This window comes from Stegastes partitus, unplaced genomic scaffold (assembly GCF_000690725.1).
Source record: "Stegastes partitus isolate 25-593 unplaced genomic scaffold, Stegastes_partitus-1.0.2 Scaffold134, whole genome shotgun sequence".
Taxonomy (NCBI): domain Eukaryota; kingdom Metazoa; phylum Chordata; class Actinopteri; family Pomacentridae; genus Stegastes; species Stegastes partitus.
In genome coordinates, this window is record NW_007577865.1 from 592,230 (window position 1) to 611,391 (window position 19,162).

The 19,162-nt window shown below is 39.5% G+C and overlaps 1 protein-coding gene across 1 annotated transcript in view; it reads right to left on the reverse strand.

Annotated features, from left to right (window-relative positions):
• Positions 1-19,162, reverse strand: part of astn1 (astrotactin 1) — a gene marked incomplete at its 5' end in the record, with an annotated part of 380,551 nt that overhangs the window by 270,880 nt on the left and 90,509 nt on the right. The window contains one exon of the mRNA XM_008278851.1: positions 9,817-9,967. Coding sequence (XP_008277073.1) covers positions 9,817-9,967 — 151 coding nt within the window. The remainder of the gene's footprint in view (positions 1-9,816; positions 9,968-19,162) is intronic.

Consider the following 19,162-nt stretch of genomic DNA (forward strand, 5'->3'; position numbering starts at 1 on the left):
TACATATAAATCTACAGGTTTTCATTCTGTTTCCTGTCGTCTCTTTTGTCACACATATCTTCATTACGTGTTTTATAACATGTGCAGCACTTTGATCAACTCAGGTTAATGCACCATGTAAATAAATAAATTTGGTTTCATTTCATTTGTTCCCAAATTTGATATACAATAGTGCTGTGGTTATCAGTACAACAATTATCAGTATCACATTTAGCACTTCTGTCAGACATCTCTTCAGCAGGGTCAGAGCCTCATCTGACAAAGAACTGACTAAATGAATTAACCATCGCTCTGACCTCCCGCTATGAAAGGATGTTTTGTCCATCACTTCTAAGTAATTGTAGTAATTTCATTTGTTAGTATCTCTTCTTTTTTCTGTTTTTTGTTACTCTCCATGGTCCACTCATTCTTTTCTCTTCCACTAATTAGATATAATCCTCCTGTGTTTTCCATCCTGTTATTCTCTTCAACTAATTTTCACATTTTCTGTCTTTATTTTCAGCTTCTTTTGATTTGCACTTTAAAAACTGTCAATACAATGTGTTTTTCTTTTAGAATACATTTTGTGAAACTTCATATATTCTTGCTTTATTTTCATATCTATGTTTTTGTGAGGCTGCACGGTGGCTCAGTGGTTAGCACCGTCACCTCGCAGCTAGAAGGGTTTGCATCCCGGTGAGGACACCCAGGATCTTTCTGCGTGGAGTTTGCATGTTCTCCCCGTGCAGCGTGGGTTCTCTCCGGGTTCTCCGGCTTCCTCCCACACAGTCCAAAAAAATGTTGAGGTTAACTGGTGATTCTAAATTGTCTGTCGGTGTGAATGTGAGGGTGCTTGGTTGTCTGTCTCTGGATGGATGGATGGATGGATGGATGGATGGATGGATGGATGGATGGAGGTTTTTGTGAACTTTTTTTCATTAGTGTTTTTATTGATGAATGCTTTGTTCACATCCTCGACATGAACTTCATCCAAGTCAGACTTAAATGACCTCTCTCAAACACACCAAAACAGCATCAATGAGCAATATTCATAGAGGTTTATGTCTCAAACTACACACACACACACACACACACTGAGGTGTTTGGACGGCGCCCAGCTCTTCTCGTCATTCCATCTTTGCGGCAATCTGTTCTGTCAACAACATCCTTGTTTTCCACCATTTTGCAGGGCTAGACAAGTGACAAGACGAAGCTAATTAATCTCACAATCATCCTGTGATTATTACACTCTCACTTCCACAGGCGCCGCTCGCTGCCTCTCCCCAGGAGTGCAATATATCAGCGAGACGGAGCGGGTCGGTCAGCGACGGACCGCCGGCGTCAGGGCTCTCTCTCTCGTGCGCGAGAGAGGGGGGAAGATATTAAACGCAGACAGGACAGCTACTGGCAGCGCGGATTCAGACAAGGTGTTAATTGATTAGGGTGGAATCAGAGCGCTGGGACCGAGCCAGTTTACCACCCTGATTAGACGGATGAGAGGCTCATTTATAAGCTCGACAGTCATGAGATAATTACTAAAACACACAGTAATATATGCGACGGCAGCGGAGTGCGGCGCCGCGTGGTGATGGACAGGAGTGGGATGGAAGTCTGTGTGGGTGAAGATCAACGGCGTCGCTAACTTGCAGTCATGTTAATAGGTGGTTGTTAGGCTGATAAACGGGGTAATACTGACATATCTTATTCAAATTGAACACAAATCGATTCGGGCTCACTGTGATAAACTATTCTTGTAGCAGAGGAAATAAAAAAAATCAGCAAAATCAACAAATATTCAACATCTGTGGGCAAATTTTTAAATTAAGCTGCAGCCACATCTCCAAAAAAAAAAAAAAAANAAAAAAAAAAAAAAAACCCTCACCTGCACCTTCTTATCTCCTTCGTGATTGATAATTGTGCACATTTGGGGCCAGATTTACATAAATAAAAGTGCAGGGCAAATTTGCGATGCCTCTTTCATTCAATTTATGCTCACAATCTGTGTGTAATTACCATCTGATTTAGTAAGACAGCAGCAGCAGAGGCAGCACTTGGGACTTCCAGGCAGATTCGGCAAACGAAGGAGAGCTCAGACGAAGGCAGTTCAGTTGCGAGACGAGATCACCGAACTTAATAAAGAAAATGAAATAAAAAGACAAAAGAGTGAGGAAATACTAACATTTTAACACATTTACGAGCCAGCCGCAGTTCAGCTCCACCTGTGAAATACTGCGTGTTGCTCAGTAAGATGCAATAAACCCCACTGGACCGTTTATTTAGTCAAAAACAGAACATAAAAATGAAAAAGCAATGAAATGGAAGAAGAAGAAGATATAGTTGTGAAACAGGGAGCAGCAGACCCAGGAGCGGAATGAGACGGTTTGATTGATACCTCAGTGAAATACGGAGGGCAATGCAGCTAAAGCTAATGGATGCCTTTCAAAATAAAAGCCTGTTTGCAGTTTGTAACATGAAGAATAATGAGCCACTGAGAAGAAAACCTCAACGCTGTGCTCCTTATGCAGTGTATGAAAATATAAAGTCACATATTGTGTCAGTTACTTTTGTTTTATTATTTAATTCTGGTTAATTAATTTACTGGAGGTCCCTTGATAAAGTGTTTTGTGACACTCAAGTTTAACGTTCATCTTTGATTTAAATATTCATCTTTTATTTTGAAGCAAAGTCAAATATAAATTTAGCTGAATGTGTAAACAAGACCAATAGTGTCTTCCATATATCATATAAATGACTTTTATATTATAAAAGCAGACTTCTTTTATTCATATTAACCCACATCTCACTTTATATATATATAGATATATAATCAAAGCAGTCACTACAAGGAGATCATGTATCGCAACATCTCACGTTTAAATTTGGAAACAAATTAAATATGCTGTCAGTAGACATTCACTGACACGTTCAGTATGAGGATTTTTATAACATGCCAGATACGCTAATTAACAACCGGTCCTCATTATGCTGAAAGGAGAACATAAGCAAACTGGCGTTACATTATAAAGTGCACTTCAAACGATGTGAACCTGGCAGACTGGTGTGTCTGTGTGATAGTATAAATGCACAAATCCAAGTGAAGAAAATGTCACAAATAAGACACTAAATGAGCAGCTAAACACTTTCGAGCTGTCATCTTCTTGGTGACTCAAAAAAACCTTTGAACAAATGAGACGTGATTTGTTCAAGTTCTGTTGAAAGCTATCTTACTTAATCCTGGACTAATGCTGCACTGTAAGATACAGGTGGCTCTATTTGCTTTCTTTTGCTGTAAATATTCATTTTACATTTCAATTGTCACATTTTAGGGCTGCACGGTGACTCAGTTGTTAGCGCTGACGCCTCAAAGCTAGAAGGTTGCCGGTTCATGTCCCGGTGAGGACGCCTGAGATCTTTCTGAATGGACTTTGCATGTTCTCCCTGTGCAGCGTGGGTTCTCTCCGGGTTCTCCGGCTTCTTCCCACACAGTCCAAAAACATGTTGTGGTCAATTGGTGATTCTAAATTGTCCGTAGTGTGCTTTGTTGTCTCTAAGTGTAGCCCTGTGATAGACTGGTGACCTGTCCAGGGTGTCCCCTGCCTTCACCCCAAGTCAGCTGGGATAGACTCCAGCCCCCACGACCCTAGTGAGGATTAAGTGGTGTCTAGATAATGGATGGAATTATCACATTTTAGTATATATTAGTGATTGGTTCAGAACATTTTCCCTGCACAGTGCTACTCAAGAGTGGTAATTCTTAATGCATATTTACATATCTACCTAGTTAATTGGTGGGACTTTCAAATTAGCTGCAGTCATGTTTTTTTGCAACCGTGTGATGAGAGAAAATACTTGGTTTAAATGTGCATTTTACCCCTCAACAGAGTTTTAATTGTTCATTTGGAATTTGTTAAACTTTTGTTCTGAGCCATGGCAAGTCTGAAACATTTTCAATCATGAGAGCGTCTCAATAAAAAAAAAAACCTCTGAGGAATTTGTTTTTTTTATCGTTTTGAGTTTGGTCCATACAGTGCTCTGCTACTGTGACGTTTTGTTTGAGTGAACAGCATTTGCGTGGTTCTGGCAACAGGGGCATGAAAACCAGTTGGTCACTCCACTCAAATCGCCTGTCTAATATTGTACAGATCTTTATCGTAATTTAATCGTAGCAACTGGACTTGCTTGAGGTTCTTGAAGACGTTTCACCTCTCATCCAAAAGGCTTCATCAGGATCTTGGATGAGAGGTGAAACGTCTTCAAAAAACTCAAGCAAGTCCAGTTGCTACGATTAAACTACGAGAACAACCATGACCTGGATGACTGAGAATCTTCACAGACATACGGCATAGATCGTGCCATCAAAACAGGTCTGACCCATTGGCTCATGGACGTGGACTCTCTTTGGGAGTCTGACACTAGGATGTTGGCGGCAGATCATTTGGATTGTAGGGTTGGATTTCTGTCAATCTGACTTGTTCCGGCACATTACGCAGATGCTCAGTTGAATCTGGGGAATTTGGAAGCAAAGGCAACGTCTTAGACTCTTGGTTGTGTTCTTCAAGTGAGCAGTTTTGTGTTCTGTTGTCATCAAGGACTGGTAAAAAAAAAAAGGTAAATGGTCACTTATATAGCACTTTACAATGTTTTCTCATTCACCCATTCACACACCAATGGTGACAGAGCTGCCATGCAAGGTGCTGCCTGCCATTGGGAGCAACTTTGGGTTCAGTGTCTTGCCCAAGGACACTTCGACTGTGGATGGGCGGGGGATTGAACCTCCAACCTTGCGATTGGAGGACAACCTGCTCTACCACCTGAGCCACAGCCACCCAAGGAGTGCCATTACTATGCATCGTATGTTTGGTCTGGAACAATGTTTAGGTGAAGTGGTATGTTTTAAAATGGTATCCACATGAACACCAAGGGTTCCCAGCAAAACATTGCAGTGTAACGAGATGGTCAGTGCTGTTCCCTTCACCAGTCAGAGGCTAATCAGTGTGTAGATCAGAGTAACAGTGCATATTACAAAAGCCTGCGTGGCCTGTTGTGCTTGAGCAGAATGGTACAGATAGTTGGACAGAATGGTAAATTCTTTTTATACACCTTTGAAGTCATATTGGACACATACTGTAACAGTATGTGAAAGAATTTCTCATAAATTGGAAGTTCACAAGCGATAAAGCTTGGAAGAAAAACTGAATATACAGCCTTGTGCACAACTTCAAGCTTTCTTGTTCCAAATAAAATGCATTTAATAGCAGCGCCAGAATATCTCTTCTGCTAAGTGTTTTCAGATCCTTCACGGTGCTCCTTATAATCTTTTTTTTCTTATCTTACATACTGTCCAGCTCCTTCTCAACAGGACTCTGCTCAAGTGTGAAATCATAGATTAATTCCTGGGACGAATTTCTGTTCCATTTGTGGTTAAAGCAGAGCTTAGTGAACATTAAAAAATGAGAAAACAGAAACATTAAGCACTCCAGTAAGTAGGCATTCACTTGTGTTGTTCTTTCACAGCGGTTCAAAAAAATATTACAGTACAACATGCTCACAGGGAAGAAAAATAAAACAGGACAATAAATAATTAATTGAATACAAAAGAAGAGTCTCCTGACACCTCAAAGCGTTGGAAAGACATCTTTTCACTGTTTCTTTTTTGGATCCATGTGAGACTAATTTCAGGGAGAAGGAATTGGATTTTTTTTTTCTGATGCTTTTGGCAAGGATTTGCAACACACTGCAACATAAAGAAGCAGTCTTCTGGATACTGGCGAATACAAGCTGTTGTTTAAAATCATCCAGTAATTATGCTATAAAAGGAAGGATATCACAACAAAATATCTGGGCTTTCCTGGTGCTTTTCCACACCAGGGAAGAGCATGAAAACAATGAATGTCTTAACTAAGCGAAAAATAAAAACCAAATGCCTACAAGACTTCAAAGCGCTGGCTCAAAATATCCTCCCTGTCATCTCCTGGTACCAGATGGAAATTGGATGGATGGGCCTTCCATTGCAATGTTGTTGCAACTTACGAGACTCCTTTCACAATTTTTTAAAGCAATTTTAGATAGCAAATGTTCCACACAGGGTCCAACGCCTATCTTCTAACAACTAACGAGTTAGATATTTGTGATAGACTCAAGTGGATCACAGCGGCCTTGAACTTGATGTGACGAGAATATGCGGTGAATGCATTCATGATGGTATCTACGAGCTCAGCCAGGAGATTTGCTCCTCCTGAGTAGCGGGTTTGTGACATTTAAAGCCCACAGGAAATAAAGATTTTTTTTTTTAGAGCTGGACATGAATAATCAAATACTTGGATATCCACTCATTGCGTAGATGTTAAATTTTGGGATTCAGTTTTTTTTTTTCTCTCCTAAATGTCAATAAAAGCAAACTGCAAAACACATTTTGTCAACGCTATGTGGATATTTGTTATTTGTGGAGTTATATACTGAACATCTCCACTCAGGTGCTTAGTATATCTCTCACACACAGCAGTGAACGTCATGCTTCGCTTCATCTTGGCAGGTAAAAAGGAAGACGAAATGCCTGACCTAACCTGCGTGGGAACACTTTAAACTGAGCAATGACAAGAGAAAGGCAGTGCACCCAACATCCAGTTTGACACCAGGTTGGCACGAAGAAAACTCACATGAATACTATAAGCAGCTGGCTATTGTTGGACGCCCTAAAAAAAACAAGTGTTGGTGGATTTCACTCAGTGCATGTCTGCTTTCATAAATCTGCTTTTATCTGCCATGTGAATGGTAACATTATACGCCAAAAACATGCATTTTGCTTTGAAAATAGTTGCCTAGTGAGCCAAGTAGTTCTAATTAAATATAAAGAGTACTGTGGGAAATCCAGGGCTAACAAGAGCAGCCCATTCCAGTAATAACTTGTTCATATGTCCCCCCCAGGCGTCATAGCCACCAACATTTTCAACCACACTTGAAACTAACGGGTCCAAAAATTGATAACGGAGAAAAGAGAGGCAGAGATAGCAGACGCCATAGCAGAGTGCATCGTTACGGATATGAGATCCATTAACGGGCTCAGAAGCTTTTAATATTTGCTGTTGATTGAAACTGAAGCTCTGCAGATCAGAAAATGGTTTTCAAGGAGTTATTACTTATAAACATTAGTTTTTGAAAGAATGGCACAACCAAGCCATGAAAAGACAAAAAGCTTAAAAGCCTTATTTCATTAGCAAAGGTGGATATTATTCTTTGTACCAAAGAGCTGCTCAAGGTTCACTGAAGTAGCACCTGAACGGCACAGTACTGTGAAATATGTAGCTACCACGTTCGCAATTCTTGAGGTATGGAAAGGTAACGATAACTGAGCTCTCGGTTGCCACTCGAGAGAAATACAGTGTCTTCGAAACTGCTGGAACAATGGACTGTCCTGAAGTGTGGAGATGATTGAAAGGTGTAACCTTCCCTTTAGATGCAGCAGCACTTTGCATTGACTGCAAGTTAGCAAATGTTAACTCATGTACTATTTGCACGAGATTAGTCTGTGTTTTCTTGCAGTGCATTCACACGGGATAAGCCAAGTCTGTATTTTACTTGAATGTACTGACATTACAGCCCGGATATGATGTCAAATCTGTGCATGTTGCAACATCCGCTGGTGTCATCCATGTGCAAAATGGCTGCTACATGCAAAAAAAAAAAAGACACTGGTCGTGCAAACAAACATTAAATTGCCGTGTGGGGTGAGTCGCAGTACCAGAGGGTATTTCATGACATGACACACAATCACACCATCTGGGAGGACATTCACAGGGAACTCCTGCCCATCGATAAAGGACGTTAGAGAGTGTGTGAAAACTAACAAAAGGCTGGACTATCTAAAAAGAAGGTACCACGACAGCTTAAAAAATAACAAAAGTACCAACTAAAATACCCCCCAATCGCTAAGATACAGATTCACAAGGGGCTGGTATTATCACAGGACGTCAGTGTTTGGCGAAATACGGCAGGTAATTTGCAGTGGAATTTTTACTTTACAAATTACAGACATGACGCATTCGCACTGGATAAAGATCACAGACATCCTACGCAATTATTACAAATCACCATTGGTCCCGAGGTAACACTAATCCCGTGCGATTAGGGCTAAAGATGGTAAACATCACACCAGTTTTTTTTTTGTTTGTTTGTTTTCACATGTACTCGTCTGTGCTAATGTTTATCATACCAACATGCCATTTCTCTAAGTAAGTCACGCCCACATAAATTCTTTGCATTGCATTGGACTATTACTGATCAATACAAACAAGCAAATTTAGCTTTGTGTCTTGGCCACTATAACAGCCTGCTGCTGGGTTGTAAAGGAAGACACTCTGGGATGCATTAAGTCATTTGGTGGTTCCATCATATTCTGTCCTGACAAGAACTTAGCTGCAGAGTTAGGCTGCAAAGTTTTAGTGCCAGATAGTGTGCCAAATAAAATAGTTGCCAGAGTAGCAGAAAGGCAAACTGCATGCAGTAGTCTTAGCATAGTTTAGATTTCACAACATCAAAATCGTCTGCAACATCTGGTGAAGGTTTCCATTTGAGCATTTCTACACTTCGTCTTGAACATTTGCATGATTCAGTGTCAGCTTAAAGATAACACCATGAATGAGAAGACATATCTAATGAGGACACCATCCTGGGAAATGAACGTCCTCAATTTACATTACATGTTGTTGCAACAGATTATAGTTTGCAGGATGTGGTGATGCTACGCACGGCAAAACCGGAAAAAAACATGAGCCTAAAATCCATTTTCTATCTTCCATTTAGATTCTTTAAGCTCACTAACTTTATGGTTTCAAGTTTTAGACTCACAGTGATTACAGTTGGGTGACGACCAAGCAAGGCAGTCATCAATAAATGTACTCCAGCTTCTCTTTTTTTTTTTCATGCTGCCCCAGGTAATGTTTACTCCTCTGTGCAAATGCTTACGGTACCACCTACACACTGTATATAATTGCTTGGAAATGCATGTCTACACTCTAATCTAAAAGTAAAGCCTCTTTCCATTAGAACAAATTCAAAATCTCTCAAACTGTTACCTTCTCCGCGAGATGCATTACAAGAAATAAGTATACTGGATCGCATAAATAGCATCTCCCCAACCCCCCTGAAAAGACTCTACTCAAGTGCATCAAAGTACTCAAAAAGAAATTAAATTGTAGGAAAGGAGGGGGGGAGGAATGATGCCTGACAGCTTATCAAAAGAAGAGGGGATTTAGGAGAAGCAAAACACTAGCAGACGGCGCTAAGATACGGCAAAAAACAAGAACGATATTGCTGGAGTCCCCAACAGATGGAGAAGAAAACAAACCTGGCTGCTACATTTCCTGGTTGCTAAGCACCACCTGGAGGTAATGAATGTGTTGTCGGCCTAAGAGGCATATGAGACAAGAGTCAAAGTTAAACTGTCTACTCAGAAAAATTAGATCAGGGCTGCTGCTTGTCCTTGATGCGGGTCATTGTGGCCCGCAGATACGGCCATGAATATTTATACAGCCGGACGAACTTAAACACCGATTACCACAACAGGATATTCATAAAACATCTGAATATTAACCAGCAGCGAAGAGGCCATCGACTGTATGTGGGCATAAGATCAAAAATCCCCAAGAGTTGGAGCAGCTGGAGGTAAAAGCACTCAATGTTAAGCTGCCATATTGCTTCAGTCATAAAAGGATGTGTGCAGACAGTAATACTTTGAATTTGATTTATACAGAAATCTAAGAGGAAAGGTCATTTCTTCTGCCTCTGTGGCAGACATATGGCAGCTTCCAGGTAGAGTTTTATAAAAGAAAGATGACTCACCACACAGCCGGTGGAATCCAGCTTTCGGTCGGATATGCAGCGGAAGTTGCGGCTGCAGCCTCCGTTGTCTTTGGTGCAGTCTCTGACGGGTCCGAATGAATCCAGGAGGACCTCCAGAGAGTCAAAGGACGAGCTGATCATCAGCTCCTCTCTGCGAAGACGGAAATGAGCGACAAACAAAGAGCATTTGTGTTTAATTAGGTGCATCTGTGCCTGTGTGTTATCACTGCAATGAGTTTGGTAAAACACAGCACACTGTTCACTGAGGCTGGCTGGGTAAATAAGAAACTGTCGTCTGCCTACGACTTCAAACGGTGACTTATCATCAGGCTAAGAGCAATGTTTCACTGTCATCTCAAGGGAGAGATTTTGAACCATAGCGTTGCAGATAGTTGTTACTAGGTGGTGTTGGACATGTACTTTTTTTACACCTAAACTACAGATAAAATTGTACTTTGCACTCAAACAAGTACTTCATTTAATTTCAGAGCAAAATCAGTTTGCTGGAAGTTGCATTAAAAAACCCCAGCAGGTTTTTTTTTTTTTTTCCATGAAGATTTATGATTCACGTTGACTGTCTGAATCCAAACCAAATACTTTAGAAGACTTATATTGAAAATACAGGCTATAAAACAGAAACTAGAGGCAATGAAAGTGGATACTTGTGATCACAGAGACAAGTTAGGAAACCTGGGATCACTGAAACAAAACTGACCTCACCTTAATCAACCCTCATTGCTTAACCCTTTACAGGGCACTCCTTGAAATACTTGGAAAATGAACATTTCAACCCTAGGGTGTTGTTAAAGGATACGTCAAGATATTTGTACTTTTGTGACTTAAAAAATAAATAAATAAAAATGTTGTAATTTAAGATTAATAAAGTCACCATATATGGTAAGTTGCCCGTCTATGGTTAAGAAAAAGGGAATTTATAATAAATAAAAGAAAAGGTAACAAACTGCAAAAACATTTATTCAGAAACATTTTAGTTTGAGGTAATGATACTCACACAACCACTAACAAAGTATTTACAAAGCACTTGGCAGGTTCATTTAGTCACATTGTTCTTGGGGTAGTGGTGTTAGTGGCACTAATCTCAAGAAATAAATCAAAATGGAGTTCATTGCAAACCAGTAACAAAGTGTTTATAAAGTGCCTGGAACATTTGTTTAGTGACATTTTTCATAAGGTAGTGATATTGGCACTAATATAAACACTAAATCAAAGAGCACATGGTTCTTTAACCTCAAGGAGAGGCACAGGGCGGACATATTGAACGTCCAAGGAAGTTACCAAATATGGTCACTTGCCCCATAAAGAATTAAATAATCTGTGAATATCAGAAGTTTATCAGTTTTGGAATTTGTCTGCATCAAGTCTCCACATGGGAAAGAAGTGTCAGAGGAAGTTAAAAAAAAAAAAACAGACTGTGTCACCTCAAAAAGATAGATTTATACAACAGAAAGTGTTAAATAGACTAATCAGCTCCACATATAAAATGCAGAGAAGGCTTTCTTCAAACAATGGTTCATCTTTTGGATAGATATACAAAGATTCTTAGAGTTACAGTTGACTTTTTAATAGTTCATGAAATTTACATGGCTGCAGTAGATACCAATGCCACAATGCTGCTTGTTGAGATCTGGAGCAGCCCTCCAGCAAAAGAAATAAAATAAAATTCCAGCTTTTACCTTGTTGACGTGTCTATCTGGTGTTTTTTGATGTTGAAACTTCATTGTGCGAATGACAGTCTCATATGCAGCTAAATTGTTCTAATCTTACAATGACATTGTGTAGTGTGTAGTCATTTTGCAGTGTCTGAGCAGAATGGATGGTGAGCTGGTGTGCTCGAGCTGCAGCAACCAGGGGGAGGTGAGTGGAGGGAGAGGCGGGGACTTTACAGATCTGCACATTGAAAAAGAAAGCAGTAGTGTTGATTTGAATCTACCTCGTTTCATATCTAAAGTCGACGAACAAAAAAACAAAAAAAAATGTAAATAAGTAACTTTGATCGACAGAAAATTAAACCAACAACTGAAGAAGGACTGTAAATAAAATTCTGACGGTGCTAAAGACAGAAGCGTCTGGAGTTACCGAGTACATTCTCGATTGCTGTCACTTTACATCACACGGTTAACGTCGCCTTCAACTGTTGACTCACTCATTTTCCTGCCATGCAAGTGAAGTTAATGAAAGTATTTAATTTAATAAAGTATTAAAGTATTCTTTCAAAGATTAGATTGAGCAATAGCATCTTCAAACAAACTAATGATTGCAAATGAAATTCAGCGTTCAGTTCGTAATGCCTCGCTTTCAGGAATATGCAGTTTGCTCTCATTAAATTTGATTAGGATATCACATTTCTTTGGATCATGTTTCAGCGTGTGTGTGTGTGTGTGTGTGTGTGTGGAGGAGCTGTCCAAGGCGCTTTGACATTTTAGCTTTGCAAGACATTCCGTGACAACCTGCGCTCTATTTAAGGTAATGAAGAGATATCTATTTTCCATGAATTACAAATACCTGCATGTTTAATTCATTCTGTGTAATCACCACGAGGAAAGCTATGACTTTTTTACTGCGCAATTGCTATGCAAAGTAGTCGACTTATGAGACAAAACACACCATGAATCCGTTGCTCTGACCTTGCTCTGAGCACTCGCTTTGCGTTACTGTGATTTTTTTTTTGTAGCTCCTCATAAACTTTGTGCAAGGTCAATGAGCAGATCACCCGACAGAAGGACAACAGTGTAAGCACTCGAGATCGGTGAAGAACAAAGCCGAGCGGACCTCCACGTTTCCTCACAGAATCTAAATCCCAGAGCTACTTTTGCACCAGAAAAGTGCCGCTGATGATCAACAGGAACTTGTGTAATAGCCATGAACCCTACATCGGTAAAGAAAACGACCACCTCTGTGACGAACACAAAAAAGAAATGTTCTTTCCAACTCCCCGCGACCCAATCTCCCCAAGCCCTCCTCCACTTCTCCTGTACCAAAAAAAAAAAAAAGCAGCGAGTTTCCTTCCCTTTCACAGTCAACTTGATGTTATCATACAAACCAATTTTTCTATTATAATTGCCCATTGCTTTGTTGTCATTTATTCAGAGGGGACCTATTGAACAGAGCCTGAGCAGATGATGAAACTCACAGCAAGTGTGAATGCTAAATTATTTCGGAACTCTAATTATAGTCAGGACACATCCGCAGACTGTGTGCAACACAATTTACCATCAAATATCCCACACGAAGAAAAAAAAAAAAAAGAAGAAGAAAGATTCAAAGGCCTGTTTGGTGGTTGTGAGGCTGCTACAACATCCGTTACATCCCAAAATATCAAAGTGCAGAAAAGACTGATCATCATAGTGGCCATTTCTGAGAGCTTCACCAAAACATGTGATGTTTGTCCTGAGGGTGGTACGACAGAAAGCCCCATGAGGTCAGGAACACCTGAAATGCTTTATTCCCTTAGGAGCAGATATGAACCAGACATATTTACGAATGTCCATTTTGCTATTTCATGAAGCTAAATCCTGTTTGGGCCGAAGTTGGCACAACAGAACAGCATGGAGGGTGATGTCTCTCAGGATCAAAACAACAAATGTACAAATGTAAATTCAGTTTATCTGATGATATGGTCATGGAGTTACGGGGTACATATTTTGGAGAAATACCTTCACATGGAGTTATTTTCGGGCTTTACTGTATTGATGATACTCACGTTCTACTTGGAACTCAGCTTTACAATTAGATAGGAGCCTTTTCACAACAGATGTACTGCAACGTATTACACTGGCTTTTTCCCCCCTTCGCTGGAGAAGGAGTTGTTTTCCTGGGTTTGCTTGATGGATAAGGAATAAGGTAACCTCTCAGCTTGAGTGAAAGAACGTAGCCGGTGTGTAAAGACTGCGTTTAGGCTGGCTAAACTCTAACGTCAAAGTGAGTCAAGCAGCCCCAGATGGGATGTGGCCATTCTAACAACATCCTTGTTGCTCTGTGTTTAATATAGGCCACTTCCTAGGAATTACATCTAGATTCTTCAAAATGAGCAAAAATGTAATGCCACCTTCTTAGTTTTATTTAATTTATCAACCGAGTAACGCAATGTTGCTAAAAAATATACCCATCAAGTCACATGATGTCAGCGACAAACATTTCAGTAAAATATTATCTAATATATTTATGTTTGCCGACTGACAAAATGTTCTTGAAAACAGCTGTTGCACGAGTGTTTTCAAAAATCTATGCCGCGGCACACAAGTGGTTAAGGTTAGAGTTGATTCAAAACAGTTACATTCAACAGTACATTAAGCCTTTCAACACTAAGTGAATGTGTATTCACTTCAACACTCAGTAACTCTGCTTGAAATTCATGATCAGATATGGTTTTGATTAATCACTCATAGATTCTTAAGCAGACTTCACATCATTAAATATCTGGTATCAATCAAAAGCAGACAATTTGACGGTTAAATATATATGTGGAAGTTTACTCTTGTCATATACATACAGGTGAAATACAGGTGTGACAAAGAAAAGGTAAACTTCACAATTAGCAGGGATATATGCAATTAATCATCAGTTCTTATATACTGAGACATCAGCCAAAGTCTTGTAATGAGTTCGTTAGTTTTGATCGCTTATAAACATTTCGGAAACTAGGTAGCGAATATCCCGCAATACCCTGCAGACTGATATAGTGGTCTGCAGTGTTGAACGGGAGTTGTAATGCCAGCCCGGTATATCAGGCTATACTGTCGAAAGGGTTAAAGCCCCGACCTTTCAAAAGCCTGAACTTTGTTGACTAAATCTAACCATATAAAGCAGCGGTCCCCAACCACCGGACCGTGGACCAGTGCCAGGCTGTGGGTCATTTGGTACCGGGCTGCACAGAAAGAAAAAAAAAACATTTTATTGGTTTATTTTTATTTCCAGCAGAGTCTGTAGGGTGTTTTATTTTGAAAAATGACCAGCTCGTCCTTCCGTCACATCCGTCTGTGCTTGTTTCTCGCACTTGACTCTTACGAGTTTTCATGCTCGGCCATTAAACGAAGCCGTCAGTCTAACCGCCACTGAAATACATTTAAAAAATAAAAAAAAAACATCTCAGGAGAGCTTCTTTGGAAAGTGGGAGAGACTTGATACGGAGACAGAAGAAAAAGTGAACACGTATTTAGCAAGTCATTTCATTCATTCATTCATGAAACTTATTAATAGAAAAAACAATATTTTTTTGCCATGTGCACGATGATTGGTCCGTAGAAAATGCTCTTGCAAAAAACCGGTCCGTGGTGCAAAAAGGTTGGGGACCGCTGATATAAAGGACACAGGATGCAAATCCAGGCAGCCATCGTGTTTCCTTCTACAAAGCCTTTAGCTTGTACTACAATGTAAGTTAATACCAAGTGTGAATGCGGTTCAGAGGGTGACCTGCATTAAAAGTTAAATGGGCTGTAATAAATTGCTCTTTTTTCTGCCAGTTTTCCAGCAGTAATCAAAGCTCTTTACAATGTTTCTCAATCACCCATTCACACTAAATCACACACCGACGGTGCTGGAGCTGCTGTGTAATGTGCCAACGTGCTTCAGTTTCAGTGTCCTGCCAACTTTGACAAAGAAACAGGATCACGCTCAGGAGAACATGTGCGTCACCAGAATACACCTGGCAACAAAGCAACCAACCTGCAAACGTTCCAGCCGTTCTATTCTTGCTGCTTCCCACTTCGACAAATCAGGAAATTCTCATTATAAACTTTTAATTGGCAATGACACTGCTTCTCACATGCACATATCTAATAAACATGACAGATGAAAAAAAACAACAACAATTCTTTATCTGACTTAACTGATGCTACAATCAGCACGGCGAGTACCCAGTTACTTTATTAAGTCAACAAACTGAGGCACCTCATTTAACCTTTTCACAAAGTAAAATTCTCATCAGACAAGCAGAGTAAACACGCATCTAAAATGGTGAAGTGCACTTAATTATCCTGCCTTCATGAAGTCTGTGATATTCATCTGCAAAAAGTAGCTCTGGAATATAAAAGTTTTGCACATTATTGCTCAAACAGCTTTGATTTAAAACGGAAAGAAAAGAAATAATAATTTGACTCTGATGTATAGGGCAGCTATAAAATGAATGGACAATAAGCGCTACCTGTACTTAACATTTCGACTGACGGAACTGTCTGCAGTTGAAAATGGGAATTAATGTAAGCCTCAATTATAGGCACCATTAAGAGGAATACCTAAACAATGGAAAGGTTAGAGTTAAATGCAGACCAAAACAAGCAACACAGAGAACCTTTCATTTAGCCCCTTCAGCACTGCAAAGCACCACAAAGGTTTAAATGTCAACTTATACCCTGCAGTTGACTCGCTTTTGTTGGTAATTCAGTCTAGAGGGACAGAGAGGGGTGAAAGCTACCACATTAACTATGAATCCACACACACACACACACATATATATATAATAAAATAACTGCTGTAAATGTTTTATATCCAGATTACAGCTCCTGTACAACGGCTTGTTTTGTAATTACATTGCTGCTCAGCTTTTATACAGCACACACAAAAAAATGTCTTTTGAATATCATCAAGGATTTGCCACAATATGGCACGAATGAAAAAATGACCCCGTCTCCTGGCTTTGATTAAACTCCCAAAAAGTATCTCAGTTCTTTAAGCTTACATATTCAAAACTGTTTTTTTTTTCATGAAGAGAATGTCTTTATGCCATAAACTGTGGCCGTACATGTTTGAAAACCTGCTGTCTGCTTACAGGTTAAGGTCCCTGTTCACCTTTGACTCTGATCAATCGCTGTAAAACAAAATCTGCAACACACAGCAGAAAGTTGTATTACAGTAGAAACGGAGTTGTGCATGTTTGAGCTGGAAAATGAAAAAAAAGGACAAAGAAGAGGAAGAAGAAGAAAAAGGAGATGGAGACGACGAAGAAGAAAATGAAGAAGACAAAGAAGAAGATGAAAAAGAAGATGATGAGGGGGAGAGGAATATGAAAAAGTAGATGTAGAAGATGTAGAAGACGAAGAACACGAAGAAGAAGATGAAGAAAAAGAAGACAAAGGAGAAGAAGAAGACAAAAAAGAAGACAAAAAAGACGACAAAAAAGACGAAGGAGACGACGAAGAAGAAAACAAAAAAGAAGACGAAGGAGAAGAAGAACAAGAAGAAAAACAACAAAAACAAAAAGAAGTGGAAGATGAATTAGAAGACAACAAAGAAGAAGAAGAAATGTGTTGTTGTTGTCCAGAAGTCAGTGTATCAGAATAGTAATGTTTTTCATGTGTTGCTCTCTACAACATTAGCCACATAACTCAGCCTTTGCAACAGGAAACTGGACCCATCTCTTCTTCTCCACTTCACTGATATGAAAAACCAACCACATAGCTAATGGGGGTGGTTTCTTTCATTTGTATGAAACTGTGACTGAATCCGTTTCTTTCGATATATATATATAAAAAGACGAATATATAAACACCATTAGGGCAGGGTAACATTGGTTAAAAACTTGATTTCCTCTGGAGATGGTCTTTAAGAAAATAAAAACTGCTGGTGATTTGTCACCCACTCACTTAAACTGCCATGAAGCGAGCTAATCAAAGACAGAAAGATCGGGACTCAGCGCTATTTATCCGTCTGCCACAGAGCAAGACAGAGTGACAAATGATTATCAAACATGAGGAGGCGCAGCTCAAAAGAAGAGTAAATCAACAGCCCCATGAAGGTGTTAACAGTGTTTCCTTGCGGCCCCTGGGGAAAGCTGAGGAGAGTGTTCATCAGATCGTAGATCAGAGGGAAATGAGTTATTTACACAGCGTTTTGAAGAAAGCTGCCAAATGAAAATGAAATGTTGAAAAAGGGAGGTGGAATTGAAGTGTGTAAACACAGAGTAAGGGGGTGGAAAATTGCAAAACCATGCTCAAAAACTGAATGCGTTCACAGTAAATGTGATGCATGAACGCGGAGCAGGATGTAACAAAGAAATCTGCAGACCTGGTGACAGCAGTGATTGAACGTTTCCCGATAAGAATGGAAAGTTTAGTTATGGCTTCGGTGTTTTCAGAACTTGCACTGTGGGGAATTTTGACATCCAAATTATTTAGACTAAGAAATGGAAGAAATATTAAGAAAATCTAAAACAAAAAAAGCTGCACTACTTTCTTTCCTTTCCTCTTTTTTTCAAACTTTAGTTTATGTGCAATTATAATTGAGCTAACAGAGGCATCTCTTGTACACTTGTGTTTTTCACACCCTGAGACTCCAACTGTTTCCAAAGAATCTGAGGAGCCACAGGATGATTAAAGAAATTAGAAAGTTAGCCAAAATTATGTTGACTTTCTGTCTGACTTTTCTCTAGTTGTGTTCGTATCCTGTGAGATACTGAACGCTCACATCTCTAGGTTTCTTTAATTAGGCAACTGGAAGAGGGAAAATATTTTTTGCCTTTCCAGATGTTCGAAATTTTCTCATCATATTTTAGTATTTACTCATACAGCCCTAATTTACAGCTGACATTTTTACTTTCTACAGCACCCACATATATAAACTTCAACATGGTTAACGGTGTTGTTGGGATAGAATAAAGTTGTTGAAATAAAGCGGTAGGAAATTAACTAAATATATTAACCAGAGTTCTGTACTTACAAATTTGAGGCGCTGTGTTTCACTTCTGCCACTTTCTTCTTCTACTTCACTACATCTCAGGCAGAAATGTTGTTTTAATATTGCTTTAGTTACTATTTACTCTGTATAATTAGATTTTTGCACACAAAGCATATGAAGAACTCAAACTATGATGCTTTGGTATAAATGAAGCTGCCCAGCAGCAGAAACAATTAGTCAATTAACCAGTCAACTGACACCTGTTACAGCATTTAACACTATTTTCATAATGTTTACGAACCAAAAGAATCAATTAATGCATGCAGAAAACAATCAGCAGATTAATCTATGTTGGAAATAATCACCAGTTGCAATCCAACACAAATACGTTCAAAATGAACCTCATGTCAATCAGCTACAACAGTCAGTTTCTACTTTTACATCAATGCAGAAGATGATACTTTTACATAAATAACCTTTTTCACTGCAGGACTTTTTCTTAACAGAGTGCTTTTACTGTGAGGTACTTTTACTTTAGTAAATAACGTGGATACTTCCTCCATCATGGCTAAACTGTGGTTATTGACAACTGAACCACATGCGAGGTGTGTCAGAAAAGTTCCAGGACTGATGTGACACTAAATATATATTTCAAACTACGAGTTTTCCCCTTCAGACGATCAACCAGCACGTTTACAAAGAGATCCTGCAGCGTTTG